The 17,277-nt window shown below is 45.8% G+C and overlaps 1 protein-coding gene across 1 annotated transcript in view; it reads left to right on the top strand.

Annotated features, from left to right (window-relative positions):
• Positions 1-10,879, top strand: part of LOC149470421 (vomeronasal type-2 receptor 26-like) — a 52,030-nt gene extending 41,151 nt beyond the window's left edge. Inside the window, exon 4 of the mRNA XM_089664305.1 lies at positions 9,657-10,879. Within this exon, the coding sequence (XP_089520431.1) occupies positions 9,657-10,549 (893 nt within the window). The 3' untranslated portion in view covers positions 10,550-10,879. The remainder of the gene's footprint in view (positions 1-9,656) is intronic.
• Positions 10,880-17,277: the final 6,398 nt, after the last annotated feature.

Genomic DNA, 17,277 nt, shown 5'->3' with positions numbered 1-17,277 from the left:
ACCAATGACCATAGTACTCCCAGGTGGAAGTGCTAACCACTTAGCCCCTGTGCCGCCCAGGAAGCACTATACTGGCACATGACTCAGCATACACAACCTTAAAGCGTATCAACACCCAAAAACAAAACTCAGAAATTGCACCTTACCAATCCCTAAATGCGATGAATTATTTTTTTTTTCAGCTGGTGATCTGGTCAGCAACTCACTTCCTGTGTAAGGGTGTCTCCACTGTAGATGGAGGAGCACAGGGGACACCTCTGGACATCAGTATTGTCAGTCTGGGGGGGGGGTCATGTTAGGCCCCATGCACACAGGGCGTGTAGCTAAGCGCTAAACACCTTTCCTCTTCTCTGCAAAAACGCGGCCCGAAAAAAACACTTGATGTGTGTAAAGGCGTGAAATGCTTTTAGCACTTGGGCGGTAATTTGTTTCATTGGCCAGAATTCTGCCCATGAAAATGAATTAACGCTTAAGTGATTGACATGCTAGCATTAATGCGTGTTTAGATGCGTGTAGAAGCAGCAGGGGTTTTTTCTGCCAAAACATGGCTGCCTCTAACCTGCCTTTCTGCCTCTAAATTCCTATGTGTATATGGACACACAGGACAACATGGAGGGCCGACTAGATCAGGGGTAGGCAACCTCTGAGAGGTGGAGATCTACCTGAACAACATAAAAGTGATCCAAGATCAATGAGGTTCAGCACCCTTTTTTTTTTTTTTTTAGGAAATTAACTAGCAAGACCTAACTATATAACAAGGAAAGTTTGGAAAAAAATATAATAAAACAAATATCACTGTAAAAATTTAAACTTATCCTACCTTAAAAGTGGACAGTGTCAGTCATTAGGGCAGAGGTTGGTGTCAGTAGTTTTTTAATTTATTTTTTTTAATTTTTTACAATTTTAAACAGGGGCAGACTGACTACTCATGGGGCCCCCGGGCAATAGGGGATCATGGGGCCCCTGTGTCCTTGCCCAAACTCAAAAAAGACTATGAAAAAAGTACCAGGGGCATCTCATGGGGCCCCATACTGACCCCGGGCCCTCGGGCAGTACCCGAGTTTCCAAATGGTCAGTCGCCCCTGATTTTAAACAGACCCCTGTTGTCTCAATTTTGAGACAGACAAAGGGAGTGAGGACACAGATTCCCCAGTCCCTTTCTCTGCAGCCTCAGCTGCACTAGACAGTGAATGAATGGGAAGTGCTGTGTGCTGAGCGGCTTCCTGTCCATTCACAAACTGAAGAATAGTAAAGTTAGTTTACTATGCTTCTGTTCTCAACAGCCAGCTAGAGGAGGAAGCTGGCAGCTCTGCAGAGTTGGAGGAGGATACAAGGAAGACTGGGGCAACAGAGAGGAGAGGAGGTGGGGCGGCATTTACTAGAATCGTTTGGCTGTATTTTTCCCCAGCAGCTGCTGAATGCGGCGATGGAGAGGAGGAGAATCTGGCTTTCAGTGGCTGCTGGAGGGAAATACAGCCAATCGGTTCTAGTAAATGTCTCCCCCTCAATGACAAATGTAGCCCTAGCAAACCCAATAACAAAATATATGCCTTCTCTCCCCTAGTGCAGATTCCGGTGCCCTCACCACCCATCCCCCTTCCCCGCTGGTCCTAGTCATTTTTGGGGATTTTTCTGTCTGTGTCAGCAGGTGTTGTGGGGAGGGGTGGGGGGCAGTGTGTGTCTGTGAGGTCAGCAGGGTGGAGGGTACAGAGGGTCCCCAATAAGTGGCACAGACCCAAGTAGTCTTTCCACACCAGTGACAGCAGTCTGGCTATTAGGCAGTGCTCTCCTCCTCCTGCCTTGCTCAGCCCTGTGACAGTTCGATGTCCATCAGCACCAACACTTCCTCCCCTGTCCCTAGCTGCTCTCATCCCATCCTCCTCTCTGCCCCTTGGCTGTGTTACAGGAGATGCAAGGACACTGCAGGATCTGAGCTTCATCGGGAGATGTAGATGCATGTGAGAACAAGTCTCCTCCCCCAGCTCTCTTCTCCCCCGCTTCACCCACCCTGCTCTCTCCTCCCTCGCTCCACCCACCTGGGTCTCTCCTGCCCCGCTCCACCCACCTGGCTCTCTCCTCCCCCGCTCCACCCACCTGGGTCTCTCCTACCCCGCTCCACCCACCTGGCTCTCTCCTCCCCCGCTCCACCCACCTGGCTCTCTCCTCCCCCACTCCAGCCACCTGGCTCTCTCCTCCTCCCCTCCACCCACCCGGCTCTCTACTCCTCCCCTCCACCCACCCGGCTCTCTACTCCTCTCCTCCCCCACTACACCCACCCGGCTCTCTCCTCCCCCACTCCACCCGCCCGGCTCTCTCCTCCTCCCTTCCACCCGCCCGGCTCTCTCCTCCTCCCCTCCATCCACCTGCCTTTCTCCTCCACCCGGCTCTCTCCTCCTCCCCTCCATCCACCTGCCTCTCTCCTCCTCCCAACTCTCTCCTACCCCGCTCCACCCACATGGCTCTATCCTCCTCCCCTCCACCCACCTGCCTCCTCTCCTCCCCTGCTCCACCCACCTGCCTCCTCTCCTCCCCTGCTCCACCCACCTGGCTCTCTCCTCCCCCGCTCCACCCACCCGGCTCTATCCTCCTCCCCTCCACCCACCTGCCTCCTCTCCTCCCCCGCTCCACCCACCTGGCTCTCTCCTCCCCCGCTCCACCCACCTGGCTCTCTCCTCCCCCACTCCAGCCACCTGGCTCTCTCCTCCTCCCCTCCACCCATCCGGCTCTCTACTCCTCCCCTCCACCCACCCGGCTCTCTACTCCTCTCCTCCCCCACTCCACCCACCCAGCTCTCTCCTCCCCAACTCCACCCGCCCGGCTCTCTCCTCCTCCCCTCCATCCACCTGCCTTTCTCCTCCACCCGGCTCTCTCCTCCTCCCCTCCATCCACCTGCCTCTCTCCTCCTCCCGACTCTCTCCTCCTCCCCTCCATCCACCTGCCTCTCTCCTCCTCCCGACTCTCTCCTCCCCTGCTCCACCCACCTGGCTCTCTCCTCCCTCCACCCACCTGGCTCTATCCTCCACCCACCTGCCTCCCCTCCTCCCCTGCTCCACCCACCTGCCTCCCCTCCTCCCCTGCTCCACCCACCTGGCTCTCTCCTCCCCTGCTCCACCCACCTGGCTCTCTCCTCCCCCGCTCCACCCACCTGGCTCTCTCCTCCCCCGCTCCACCCACCTGCCTCTCTCCTCCCCCACTTCACTCACCCAACTCTCTCCTCCCCCGCTCCACCCACCCGGCTCTATCCTCCTCCCCTCCACCCACCTGCCTCCTCTCCTCCCCTGCTCCACCCACCTGGCTCTCTCCTCCTTTCTCTCTCCTCCCTTGCTCTCTTCTCCCTCGCTCTACCAACCTGGCTCTCTCCTTCCCCACTCTAATCATCCGGATCTCTCCTCCTCCGCTCCTCCCACCTGCCTCTCTCCTCCCCCGCTCCACCCACCCGGCTCTCTCCCACTCTGCCCACCCAGCTCTCTTTTCCCCTTCTCCACCCGCCCGGCTCTCTCCCTGCTCAGGAACTTATGTTCCACCATGCTCTTGCTCTGACAGTACCAGGGAGGACCAGTGCAGTTCAGGGTCAGCAATACAGAGACATGGTCTACCCATCACCTGGCCACAGTTGACCAGTAGATCGCGATCGACGGGTTGCTGATCCCAGATCTAGAGGCAGAAAAAAAACTCAAGACATCCCTAGCGGTGCTGAAATCTCTGTGTGTGAATGAAGCCTGAGGCTTCAGGTACACCGGAGCTCCTAAACACCTGTTTTACAGGCATTTGTCTTTTTTTCTGCCCCTAAATGCCCCTCCATGTTAGCTGCATTGGTCCCATAGTTGCCCAATTAAATAATGCTTTGAGGTTGGGTCCCTTTACTGGATTCCGATTGCCCAGTGAATACAATTAAAAATACCAGCAACATATCTGTTCAGAGCTACATCACCAATCTTGTCTCAAAATATCACCCAGACCATCCTCTCCGGTCCTCCCAAGACCTCCTGCTTCCATGCTCATCTCCAGGACTTCTCTTTTCGCCCTACTCTGGCCACCTTGAAGAGATCCCTGAAAACTCACCTCTTCAGGGAAGCCTATTCCACCTCCACATAGCAGACTAACTTTTTATTCTTCTATCAGCTCATCCCTCACAGTTATTTCCTTTTGTACCATTTGCCCCACCCTATTAATTGTAAGCTCTTAGCAGGTTCCTCACAATCTATTATTTTATTGTATTGTAACTGTACTGTCTCCCTTTATTTGGTAAATCACTGCACTAACTGTGGGTGTGATATAAATCCTGTATTATAATAATCAAGTCCTGGATGGCCTTTTTTCACACACAGACATCTTTCCCCTCTCAGTATCCACTTCCTTCCTATTAAGTTTCCAGGCATCTCAATATACAGTATATGCTCCAGCTCCTTTGTCAGCTCTCCTGGGAAATGTAGTCTGTTCACTCCTTGTCTGTTTGTCCCACTACCAGCATAAAAGTTCAACAAGGCTTAGAACTGAACTGTAGAACACTGCCATCTTGTGTTCACTTAACATCCTGCAACCAGTATTAATGTAGGGTGTTACAATAATATTCATAATAATAAGCTGTCATCTTAGGAATCTTTCCAGCTGGAAAATGTGTTTCCTGGAAAAACACTACTTTAATTTTATACTCCTTCAGGTCTGCCGCCTAACATGGATGGCTTGTCTCTAATGATCTACTGATACATTTGCAAATATATTGCCAACTGCCGAAGTGAGAAGGAAAAGTAGGTAAGCGGGGGGATGGTGGAGTAAGAAAAGATAACATTTACCTAGGCCACCTTAGAAGTATATGGAAACAACCAAGGTATAGGGCGTTAACACAACAATCCCAGGCAGGAGCAGCCAAAGAGCCCCAGGCATTACTACATGGGGCAGGTAACAGAACATGGAGCATAGGAGCCATCCATGTGCTTACAAATGAACAAAGATGAACCTATGGACTAGGTAAAGCACAGTGTGGTGGCAGAAAGTACACAGGGTTCTGGATTGCAATAAACTATGTATTACAAAATAGTAAAACAGTACAACAGCTCGACGGGGAATCACACCCTATCGGGAAGCTTCCAACAATCAAAGCAAAGAGTCAGCAGTGTGTTGGCCTGAGCTGGAGACAGCTCCTGTCCAGGGGAGTGGAGTGCAGCCTGGCCAGTCTAAGGCAAAGGGGAGCTTTTTGAGTTACAGGAGAAGGCCCTAAGTTTTTCCTACTCCTCCGGAATTTCTCCCTACCGCTAGTGCTGTCCCTGACACGCTGGAGCTCTGTCCCTACACTAGGCACTTTGCTCCAATGCACCCCAAAACCTGGGGGCAGGGAGTTATAAAGACTCTGTGTGACCCAAGATGACCACCAGGGTCACCTAGATCAAGTGTAGCCAATCAGAACACTGCCCCAGAGGACAGAGGTAATCACGGAGAAACTCGATTTGTGACTTCCTCCACCAGCTACATTGCCACTATGGACGAGCACCGAAACTGCACCTGCCTACCTGTAGCCTGCACCTGCCTATAAACGGCATGCAAGGAAACATCTCAGAAGTGATCAGCGCAACATAGAAAGTTTCAAGTCAGAAAGAAAACCTTTGGTGGAGGTTTCTAAAGCAATACAGGGAGTATCCTGGAGTAAGGACATATGCCTATGTATAGAGTATGAATGCTGTAATGTTCACCTGGTCTTGGACAACTGGGCATCTCAACATTGTCAGATGAGGGTTCAATCAGGCACACGGGACCAGCTGCAATGTAAATAGAGATAATACAGTATAGAAAACTATGCCCATACAGTGAGCTCAAATGAGTCAAACTGTACAATTCAAAGGTGTTAACAAATCCATAGATCTGAAGTCAGGTAATTATCAAACTGCTTTATGGTTAGACCAAGGGAAAAAGAGGGTATTCTACTGCCATCCTCCTCCTCCGGAAAGGCAATCCACCTTGTAGGACAGATACCAAAGCTTTTATTGCATGCTGCACATATTCAGGGACTGAGGGTAAACCAGCAATGAAGAAGCAACAGAACCCTTTGAACTTCTGATATGAACATTAACATCCTTTTAATGTGTAGCCAGCACATATGGCTCTGGGATGGGAAAGACCAGGCATTACATGACGAAGAGCAGGTAGATGTGTCCCATTCCAGTAAATAATACATCTCATCCAAAACAAAAAATTAACAAAAGTGTATATAGAGAGGCAAAATTGTAGTAGGGAACAGGCCATCTCATACAAAGCAAACAAAATGTCACATGCCTGATATGGGCCTCCCAGATATCTCTTTAGGCTTCGGGTACACTGCTGCTCCTAAATGTTAGTTGAGGAGCTTTTGGCATTTTTTGCCAAAGCCTCTGAACTCAACTCAACTAAAGCCTATATGTGAATGTACACATAGGCTTCTGTCAGAGTTTAGGGATAGGTAAACATCCCTCCAGAATTCAGAAGAATCGTGTAGAGGAGAGGAAAATTTTGGCCACAATATACCAAACGTGCCTAATTGCTAGTTTTGTTTAGCAGTTGGGAATTGATTCATTTCAGTGGCAAGTGCTCTGGGCAATGGAATTAATAAACTTCAAGTGCTAAACGTGGCAAAAAATATGGCAAAAATGTGGTACCCCTTTTTTGCCACTTTTAACATTTTTCTGCTGCAAGGAGAGTTATGTTTGGGGCTGGCCAGTGTACACGTAGTTTAAAGAAGATTCAGAGATACAATGGGCAACAAAAGTTGGAATGAGCGTAACATCAAATAATGGGGAGTGTACAAAACCATGGTCCCCTGGTAAGTAACCAGGAGCATTGCTTTCATGGCACAGTTCTCCATGTGGGAAGTTCCAGTGTGGATATGCAGAGTTGCTGGTTCCTGTGAACTGAGGTACTCGTGAAGAAAATCCAATAACAGCAACACAAAATATAATAGGTAAGAAGGAGAAGTTACACAAACAGAACACATGTAGCATATCTAACTTAATGGAACACTCACAGAGGGCGGACACTGCAGTAGCAGCCATCAGCTTATGTATTTTTTGTTCAGCCGGCTACTGTCTAATTGGCAATCCTTTCACAGAGTCGACAGTGCGGTGCCCACTCCCCTCCTCCTGCTGCTGCCCCCAACTCCTACCATGCTTCCCAGGATCTCCACTCTTAACTGAGCCTGAGAACACATCCTCTGGCTAAGGGAGGGAAAGCACTGTGAGACCAAGACAAATCCATGCCTCGATCTCTAAACAGCCAGGGGCCACATCTAACAAAGCCAAACTGTGTTTGGTTAGATGGAGTGAGAGACATCTGTGGTCTTTGAAACCCCTAATGTCTCCATAAAGAGTACCTGTCACTTACTCCCTTATTATTTCATGACTTGATTACTGTAACTCCCTCCTCACCGGTTTACTTCACCGCAGGCAATCCCCGCTTCAGTCCATCTTGAATGCTGCGGCCAGACTCATCCACCTCACAAACCGCTCCGTATCCGCCACCCTCCTCTGCCAATCCCTCCAGTGGCTTCCGATTGCCCAACGGCTAATATTCAAAATGCTAACATTGATGTACAAAGCTGTTCATAATACTTACCCAAACTACATCACCAATCTGGTATCCAAATACCACCCAAACTGTACAAGACCTCCTACTCTCTAGTTCCCTGGTCTCCTCCTCCCATGCCCATCCCCAAGACTTCTCCAGGGCTTCCCCCATCCTCTGGAACTCCCTACCCCAATCCATCAGACTATAACCTACTCTCCTCAGCTTTAGGCGCTCCCTGAAGACCCATCTCTTCAGGGAAGCCTACCCCTCAGCTACTTACTGAACTCCTCCACTCTTCCTACCACTTCATCCCCCACAGTTATTTCCTCCTGTAAGACTATCCCCTCCCTCCTAGATTGTAAGCTCCAAGAAGCAGGGCCCTCGAACCCCTCGTGTATTGAATCGTATTGTTACTGTACTGTCTTGTGTACTGTCTCCCATTGTAATGTACAGCACTGAGCAAACTGTTGGCGCTATATAAATACTGTATAATAATAATAATACCCAGTGCTATCAGATCGGGGTTTATTAACCCCTTGTGATACAAATAAAGTAAAACTAAATGTAAAAAAAGAAAAATGTTTTAAAAATTAAAATTATAATAAAATATATTGAAATAAAAACAATTGCCATAAACCCTGTTAACCCCGCACACCTGCACAAACACGTATGTAAATCGCGGTCGCACTACATGTGTGACATATCACCGCATACCTCACAGTGAGAACAATAGCCCAGGAGACCCCAGTTAACTCTAAACTGATGAGCTGCAAATGCTTGTAAAGCATCACCTGTGTTACGATTGTGTGCACCCACAATATCACCAAAAAACTAAAAGACTGCCCAAAACCTAAGACATGAAATATTTATCTTTTTACTCAAAAAAAGTCATCTTTTACATTATAAGCAAAAGTGGGTATTATCTTGAGTGTTTTTGCACTAAAATTCTTTTTATTATATTTTTTTCTTGACAATTTGCATTTAGTAAACAGTTGCTCAAATATCACGTGACATAAACATTTGCAACTACACAGCTTTTTATTTTGCAAGGCCTCTGCTTTCAGAAAATATATAATGATCTGGGGGTTTAAGTAATTTTATTGCCAAAAAATGAACCAAAATTGTTCTGGAGCCGCACTGGTAAAGAGGCACTCTATCCCTATACTAGATACTCATCAAAAGGTATTCATTTGGTCCCATTACAGTGGTCCATAGGGAACCGACATCTTTCTGAGGTTTTCCCCCTATAACATGTATTGCACTTGCATGTACATTGGTTATATCTAATCTGCTGATCTCATTCATGTAGTGTTCCTCGTCTCTTGATATTACCATTATAGTCCATTGAACTGTGTGTTTTGCTACAAATAGTTGTATTTCCCTAAGAAATAACTTGAGACGTTTTTAAAGGTATTCAATACAATTGTGGCTATTCCATTGCAGTGTCCATTGCCTTTATTGTGCTCTTTGCTGATATTCTTGGCAATTGGGTTGGTAAGCGCTGCTCTGTCTAAACATGTCTGAACCTGGAGTGTCAGAAGGGTGGGGGAGCTTGCAAGGTCAGGGCAGCAACAGGGGACAGACATCATCTAGTGGCCCCTACTGGAGTAGTGCTACTGATCTATCTATATTAACCCCTTCCCGCCGGTGCCTCCCGGCCCTTTAAGCATTTCAGAAGTCGGGAGGCGGGACGGGCGGGGTTTAGGGATCATGTGACCGCCGTGACGCATCATCACGGCGGTCACATGATCGGGAAAAGTCCCGATCGAAAGAGCAGACCGGGACCTTTCCGTGAGTACCAGATATCTGTGCTGGGAGCGCGCAGGGTGCGTGCTTTCAGCACATATGTTTTTTGTTAATTACACGCAAATGTACGGCCGCTCGGAGTCTAGGCCCAGACGCCGGAAGGCCGCACATTTGTGTGCGGCCGGCGTGAAGAGGTTAAATTAGTAAATCTAACATTTAAATATTATATGTATATTTAGCCCATATTTTATATCTTCTTTTACTCTCCCACAATACACTGATGGAAATCCCATTGTTAGCTTTGAGACAACACGAGACAATTTGTTTCCTCAAAAGCTTGGACCCTGATACTCATTGTGTTTGTATTGTTCTTCCTGCAGACAGTGAAAACTGCATGAAATGTCCTGATGATGAATGGCCCAATGAGAAGAAGGATCGGTGTGTTCCAAAATTGGTGGAATTTCTCTCCTACACTGATGACACCATTGTGGCAGTATTTTCAGCCGTCTCCATCCTCTGTTGTCTTCTGACTGGTTTAATATTGGGAATATTTATACATTACCAAGACACCCCCATTGTTAAAGCCAATAACCGTAACCTAAGCTATCTTCTCCTGGTCTCCATCATGCTGAGCTTCCCTTGTGTCTTCTTGTTCCTCGGCCATCCAGTAGATGTAACCTGCATGTTGCGTGTCACCTCTTTTGGTGTCATCTTCTCAGTTGCTGTCTCATCTTTACTTGCCAAAAGTATCATGGTGTGCTTTGCTTTTAAAGCCACCAAACCTGGGAGCCACTGGAAGAAATGGATGGGAGCTAAACTGGCCAATCTTATCATTTGTGTATTTTCAATGGTTCAAGTCATAATCTGTGTCACTTGGTTGTCTATTTCTCCTCCCTTCCAGGATCAGGACACTCACTCTTATCAGGGAAAGATCATCATTCAGTGTAATGAGGGTTCAGTTATCGGCTTCTACTCTGTCCTGGGATATATGGGGCTTCTGGCAGCTGTGAGTTTCATTATAGCATTTTTAGCCAGAACATTACCGGACAGATTTAATGAGGCCAAGCACATCACCTTCAGCATGCTGGTGTTCTGCAGTGTCTGGATTGCCATGATCCCGGCCTATCTGAGCACCAGAGGGAAATACATGGTGGCTGTGGAGGTGTTTGCTATAATGGCATCAAGTACTGGACTTCTTGGCTGTATATTTTTCCACAAATGTTACATAATTCTGTTCAGACCTGACCTGAATACAAAAACAGTTATCCACTAATATTTATGGAGGAACACTGGGCTACCAGTAGCTATAGCTTCATGTCGAATATTGTTAATTTTAGTATTTTGTTAGTGTATTGAGAATGATAACTTTAAACATTTACTACTTACCTCTCAGGTAGATGGTGAGTCTAATTTTTGCTCTCTTGAAGAACTAAGAACACCGCCAGTATCTGACACTTTGGGTTGTGGGAGACCTTGTCTCCTGCTGGGTGTAGTAGTTCCTCCCACTGGCAGTTATATCGCTATAGAACAAAGTAGTCACTTTGTGATGTTTTTGTTCCCCTCTGGACACTGGTTTCTCCTTATTAAGTGTCAGATACCATCACCACCCATCGCTTTTCAAGATGGTAAAAATTTTACCCTCCATAAATGTAAATTATTAAACATGTTCTTTAATAAGCTGCTAATGTCAGTGGAACACTTTGTTGTTTAACCACCCAGCCAGTGCCAGCCAAAGGGTATGTGGGTTCAGGAGCAAAGCAGTGCTGAAGGCAGGAGGCTGATGTAAAAGAGAGCTTTCCTTTGAGCCAATCAATCTGCGGGTTGTGAGCCCTCAGCCATGCAATTCCAAGGATTACAGGAAACATAGGTTAACAAAGTACATCAAAGCAGAGGACTTCTTGGTGACCACAGTCTGTCAGTGTAAAGATAGGTATAGTCTCTTGAGTAGAAGGCCCTAATCGGGGGGTGGTACCATCAGACAGATGAACTTCCAGTTTTGGTTCTTGAAATTAAGAGGTATCTGTAGTTTATTTGCCAAAGTAATGTCCAGAAAGCAACTGCATGATCTAGAGTCAATTATTGCCTGAACTTTGACTTCCCCTTCTGCCACCTGTAAAAAGATGGGAAGAGTGATATGAGCAAAGGAAGATCCAGAGAATAGGAAGTAGGCAGGACAAGGTGAAGTGGACTTACTAGGTTTCACTGGTCTGTTGTGTAGGAGGTGTCCAGCTCCACCACAGTAGAGACAGAGATTAGCCTGTTGGCAGCACATTTTCTTCTCAGGAGTCATAGTGGAATGTACCAGGCCAATTTGCATAGGTTCTCCCTTCGAAGCAGCAGCCGGAGAGGAGGCATACATATACATAGTGATAGAAGGAATCTTGGGCAGCATCCAAGTGTGCATGAAGGTATGAGTTTGTTCTGACCACCGTTCCCGCAGGCATCAATCAAGTTGGATAGCCAACTGGATGAGGCCTTCTAATAAAGTATGAACCCCCACTCTGGCCAATTCATCCTTGAGTTCTTTGGACAGGCCAGGCCACTACTGATATCTTACAGCAGCTTCATTCTAACCCATGTCTGCAGACCATTTACTGAAGTCGACAGTATAGTCCTCCACAGCTTCACGCCCTTGCTGAAGGGAATGAATGGCATCAACAGTTGCCCCATGGCTTTAAAGAACATGGAGACAGAATTGAGGACAAGACTCTTTTGCTCCAACAGGTTGTGGGCCCACGGCTGAGGTTCATCAGAGAGAAGGGAGATGAAAAACACCAACTTTACAGTTTCAAGGGAAAAAGTCCTTGGCTGGAGTGCCAGATATAGTTTTCAGGCTTTCTTGAAGGCCCTTAATATCCTTTGGTCACCTGAGAATCGTTCAGGAACAGTCACCCTTGGTTTTGGAGGAGATACCATCACAGTGGGGGAAACAACTGAATGTTCCTGAGCAGGAACAGCAGATACTGCAGATGTGGCAGGTAGGCTCTGATCAGTGGGAGCAGTAGACATAGAAAGATTCTGCAGGTAATCCTCCAATTGATAATATCCCTCTTGCAAGTTCTTTAACGCCTGAGTGAGGGTTGCAAATTGCTTACATAAAACCTCTAATGGGAAACCATCTCAGTCATGTACTTAGTTGGAGACCAAACAGACGAGAGGGGAAAATAATTATTTCCCCACTGCAGATTTTATACAGTTGCCCACTTACAAAACAATGAAGGGTCTATAATGTAATCATAGTTGTATTTTAAATGCTAGAGACAGAATATCAACCAAAAATCCAGAAAAAACAGATGATACAAATGTTATAAATTGAGTTGCAGTTCAGTGAGTAAAATAAGTATTTGATCCCCTACCAACCAACAATAATTCATGCTCCCACAGACTGTGTATGTTCTTATGTGGCACACACATTAGTCCTGTCAATTTAAGAAAGTGATCCTAACGACAACTCGTGTATAAAAGACACCTGTCCACAGAATCTCTTTCATGGGCACCACTGTGGGCAAGACCAAAGAACTGTCAAAGGATGTCAGGGACAAGATTGTAGACCCCCACAAGACTGGAATGGGCTCTAAGACCATCAGCAAGAAGCTTGGTGAGAAGGAGACAACTATTAAACTGATTATTCACAAATGGAAGAAATACAAAATCAATTGCCCTCGGTCTGGAGCTCCATGCATGTTTTTACCTCATGGGGTAAGGATGATCATTAGATGGGGTAAGGATGATCATGAGAAAAGTGAGGGACCAACTCAGAACTACATGGGAGGAGCTTGTGAATAATCTCAAAGGCAGCTGGGACACAGTCACCAAAAAAAACCCATTGGTAACACAATTTTCCGCCATGAATTTAAATCCTGCAGAACCCACAAGGTCTCCTTCCTCAAGAAGGCACATGCACAGGCCCACCTGAAGTTTGCCAATAAACATCTAAATGATTCAGAGAAGGATTGGGAGAAAGTGCTGTGGTAAGATGATACCAAAGCTGAGCTTTTTGGCATTAACTTGACTTGCTGTGTTTTGAGGAAAAAAAATATGCTGACTATGACCATAAGAACACCATCCCTACAGTCAAGCATGGAGGTGGAAACATTATACTTTGGGGCTGCTTCTCTGCTAAAGGTACAGGCTGACTTTGCCACATTAAGGGGCCAATGGATGGGACCATGTATTGTAAAATCGTGGATGAGAACCTTCTTCCCTCAGCCAGAACACTGAAGATGGGTGGTGGATGGGTCTTCCAGAATGAGAATGTCCCAAAACATACCACCAAGGCAACAAAGGAGTGGCTCAAGAAGAAGCACATTAAGGTCATGGAATGCCCTAGACAGTCTCCAGACCTTAATCCTACAGAAAATTTATGGAGGGAGCTGAAACTTCGAGTTACCAAGTGACAGCCAAGAAACCTGAAGGATTTAGAGATCTGTGAAGAAGAGTGGTCCCAAATCCCTCTTGAGATGTGTGCAAACCAGGTAACCAACTACAAGAAACGTCATACCTCAGTACTTGGAGGAGAAACTCTTGTTGGCAAGCACAAAGTCATGTTTTGCTTGGGGATCGAAAACTTATTTTACTCACTGAACTGCAACTCAATTTATAACATTTGTATTGTGTTTTTTTCTGGATTTTTGGTTGATATTCTGTCTCTATCAGTTAAAATATATCTATGATAACATACAGTTGCAAGAAAAAGTATGTGAACCCCTTGGGATTACGTGGAGTTTTGCATGAATTGGGCATAAAATGTGCTCTGAACGTCATCTAAGTCACAACAATAGAAGAACACAGTCTGCTGAACAGAATACTCCACAAAAATTAGATGCTGCCATGGTTTAATTGCACATAACATGTAAACATTCACAGTGCAGGGAGGAAAAAGTATGTGAACCTTTGGACTTAATAACTGGTTGACCCTCCTTTGGCAGCAATAACCTCAACCAAACGTTTCCTGTAGTTGCAGATCAGACCTGCACAACGATCTGGAGTCATTTTGGACCACTCCTCTTCACAAAACTGTTTCAGTGTAGCAATATTCTTGGGATGTCTGGTGTGAATCGCTCTCTTAAGGTCATGCCACAGCATTTCAATCGGGTTGAGGTCAGGACTCTGACTGGGCCACTCCAGAAGGCGTATTCTGTGCTGTTGCAGCCATTGTTTTGTTGAATTACTTGTATGCTTTGGGTCATTGTCCTGTTGCATCACCCATCCTCTGCGGAGCTTCAGTTGGCGGACAGATGGTCATACGTTTTCCTGCAAAATGTCTTGATAAACTCTGGAATTCATTTTCCCATCAATGACAACAATCCGTTCAGGCCCTGAGGCAGCAAAGCAGCCCCAAACCATGATGCTCCCTCCGCCATGTTTTACAGTGGGGATGAGGTTTTGATGTTGGTGTGCTGTGCCATTTTTTCTCCACACATAGTGTTGTGTGTTCTTCCCAAACAACTCAATCTTGGTTTCACCTGTCCACAGTATATTTTGTCAGTAGTGCTGTGGAACATCCAGGTGCTCTTTTGCAAACTTCAAACGTGCTGCAATCTTCTTTTTGGACAGCAATGGCTTCCTCCGTGGTGTCCTCCCATGTACTCCATTCTTGTTTAATGTTTTTCTTATTGTAGATGTGTCAACAAAAATGTTAGCATGTGCCAGAGATTTCTGTAGGTCTTTAGCCGACACTCTGGGATTCTTCTTTACCTCATGCAGCATTTTGCGCTGTGCTCTTGCAGTCGCCTTGGGAGAGTAGCAACAGTGCTAAACTTTCTCCATTTGTAGACAGTCTGTCTTACCGTGGACACATAAACATCAAGGCTTTTGGAGATACTTTTGTAACCCTTTCCAGCTTCATGCAAGTCAACAATTCTTGATCGTAGGTCTTCTGAGAGCTCTTTTCTGCAAGGCATGGTTCACATCAGACAGTACTTCTTGAAACCAGTAAACCCAAAACAGGTGTGTGTTTTTTAAGGGCAGGACAGCTGCCAGCAACACATCCAATATCATCACACTGATTGGAGTCAAGGTTGGCTCACTCCTGGCTCCAATTAGCTCTGGGAGAAGTCATTAAGCTAGGGCCTCACATACTTTTTCCTCCCTGCACTGTGAATGTTTACATGTTATGTGCAATTAAACCATGGCAACATCTAATGTTTGTGTAGTATTATGTTCAGCAGACTGTGTTCTTCTATTGTTGTGACTTAGATGACGTTCACAGCACATTTTATGCCCAATTAATGCAAAACTCCACGTAATCCCAAGGGGTTCACATACTTTTTCTTGCAACTGTATATAGACCTGTCATTTCTTTGTAAGTGGACAAACTTACAATATCTGCAGGGGATCAAATAATTATTTTCCACATTGTATGCAGTATATACTGTGTGGATATATATATATACACATTATGTATATACAGTATGTGTATATATAAAATATACAGTTGTGTTCAAAATAATAGCAGTGTGTTAAAAAAGTGAATAAAGCTGAAAATCCTTCTAACAGATTTTATTTCCATCCACACAAATGCATTGGGAACACAACACATTCTATTACAAATCAAAACATGAAAAATACATCAAATTTCTGTTGTTCCTCTAAAAAAAAAAAATTGAAGAAAAGTGAATATTAGACGGTTCAAAAAAATTGCAGTGTTTGTATTCCTCTTTACAAACTCAAACATTCACTATATAAACTGAAAAAAACTTGAATCACTTCATGAATATTTGGTTGTAGTCGCACTGTTTCTGAGAACTGCTGTACATCTGTGTTGCATGGAGTCACCCAACTTCTGGCCCCTGTGATCAGGTATTCCAGCCCAGGATGATTGGACCACATTCCACAGTTCTTCTCTATTTCTTGGTTTGGCCTCAGAAACGGCATTTTTGATGTCACCCCACCCCAAGTTTTCTATTGGATGAAGATCCGGGGATTGGGCTGGCCACTCCATAACGTCCATCTTGTTGGTCTGGAACCAAGATGTTGCACCTTTACTGGTGTGTTTGGGGTCGTTGTCTTGTTGGAACACCCATTTCAAGGGCATTTCCTCTTCAGCATAAGGCAGCATGACCTCTTCAAGTATTCTGATGTCTTCAAACTGATCCATGATCCCTGGTATGCGATAAATAGGCCCAACACCGTAGTATGAGAAACATCCCCATATCATGATGCTTGCACCACCATGCTTCACGGTCTTCATAGTGTACTGTGGCTTGAATTCAGTGTTTGGGGGTCGTCTGACAAACTGTCTCCGCCCACTAGACCCAAAAAGAACAATCTTATTTTCATCATTCCTCAAAATGTTGCTACATTTCTCTTTAGGCCAGTCAATGTGCTCTTTGGCAGATTGTAACCTCTTCAGCACACGTCTTTTTCCCACCAGTGGGACTTTGCGGGGGCTTCTTGCAGATAGCTTGGCTTCACATAGGCGTCTTCTAATTGTAACAGTCCTCACAGGGAACGTCACACCTTCTTTCATCTTCCTGGAGCTGATTGTTGGCTGAGTCCGTGCCATTTTGGTTATTCTTCTATCCATTCCAATGGTAGTTTTTTGCTTTCTTCCACGTCTTTCAGGTTTTGGTTTCCATTTTAAAGCATTTGAGATCATTTTAAATTATTTGCCATGTAGAAATATCACTTCTACCAAAAACAGTGATTGATCCGGTTAGTGATGTCTGACTGCTATTATTTTGAACACAACTGTGTATATATATATATATATATATATATATATATATATATATATATATATATATGTGGCTGGTTGAACAAAAATAGTGACTTATGTATGGACTGCCTTACTGAGCCTACCGTAAAGTGTAAGTTCACCTTTATAAAAAAAATTTGTAAGGTGACATAACACTTCACCCTTCCCACCCCCCCCCCCCCCCCCCCAGCCCCGCTGTACTTACCTTGCATGATCCTGCGCCGTCCGGTTCCCACATGCCACGTGGTTTAATCTCCTCTCTGCACTGTGCAACCAGTACAGACCAGACGGATTCTAATTGG

The sequence above is a fragment of the Staurois parvus genome, unplaced genomic scaffold (genome assembly GCF_062004578.1).
Source record: "Staurois parvus isolate SC_StPar_1 unplaced genomic scaffold, SC_StPar_1.0 ptg000046l, whole genome shotgun sequence".
NCBI classification, from domain to species: Eukaryota; Metazoa; Chordata; class Amphibia; order Anura; family Ranidae; genus Staurois; species Staurois parvus.
Note: the sequence above shows the minus strand (reverse complement) of the source record. Positions and strands in the feature narration are given on the sequence as shown.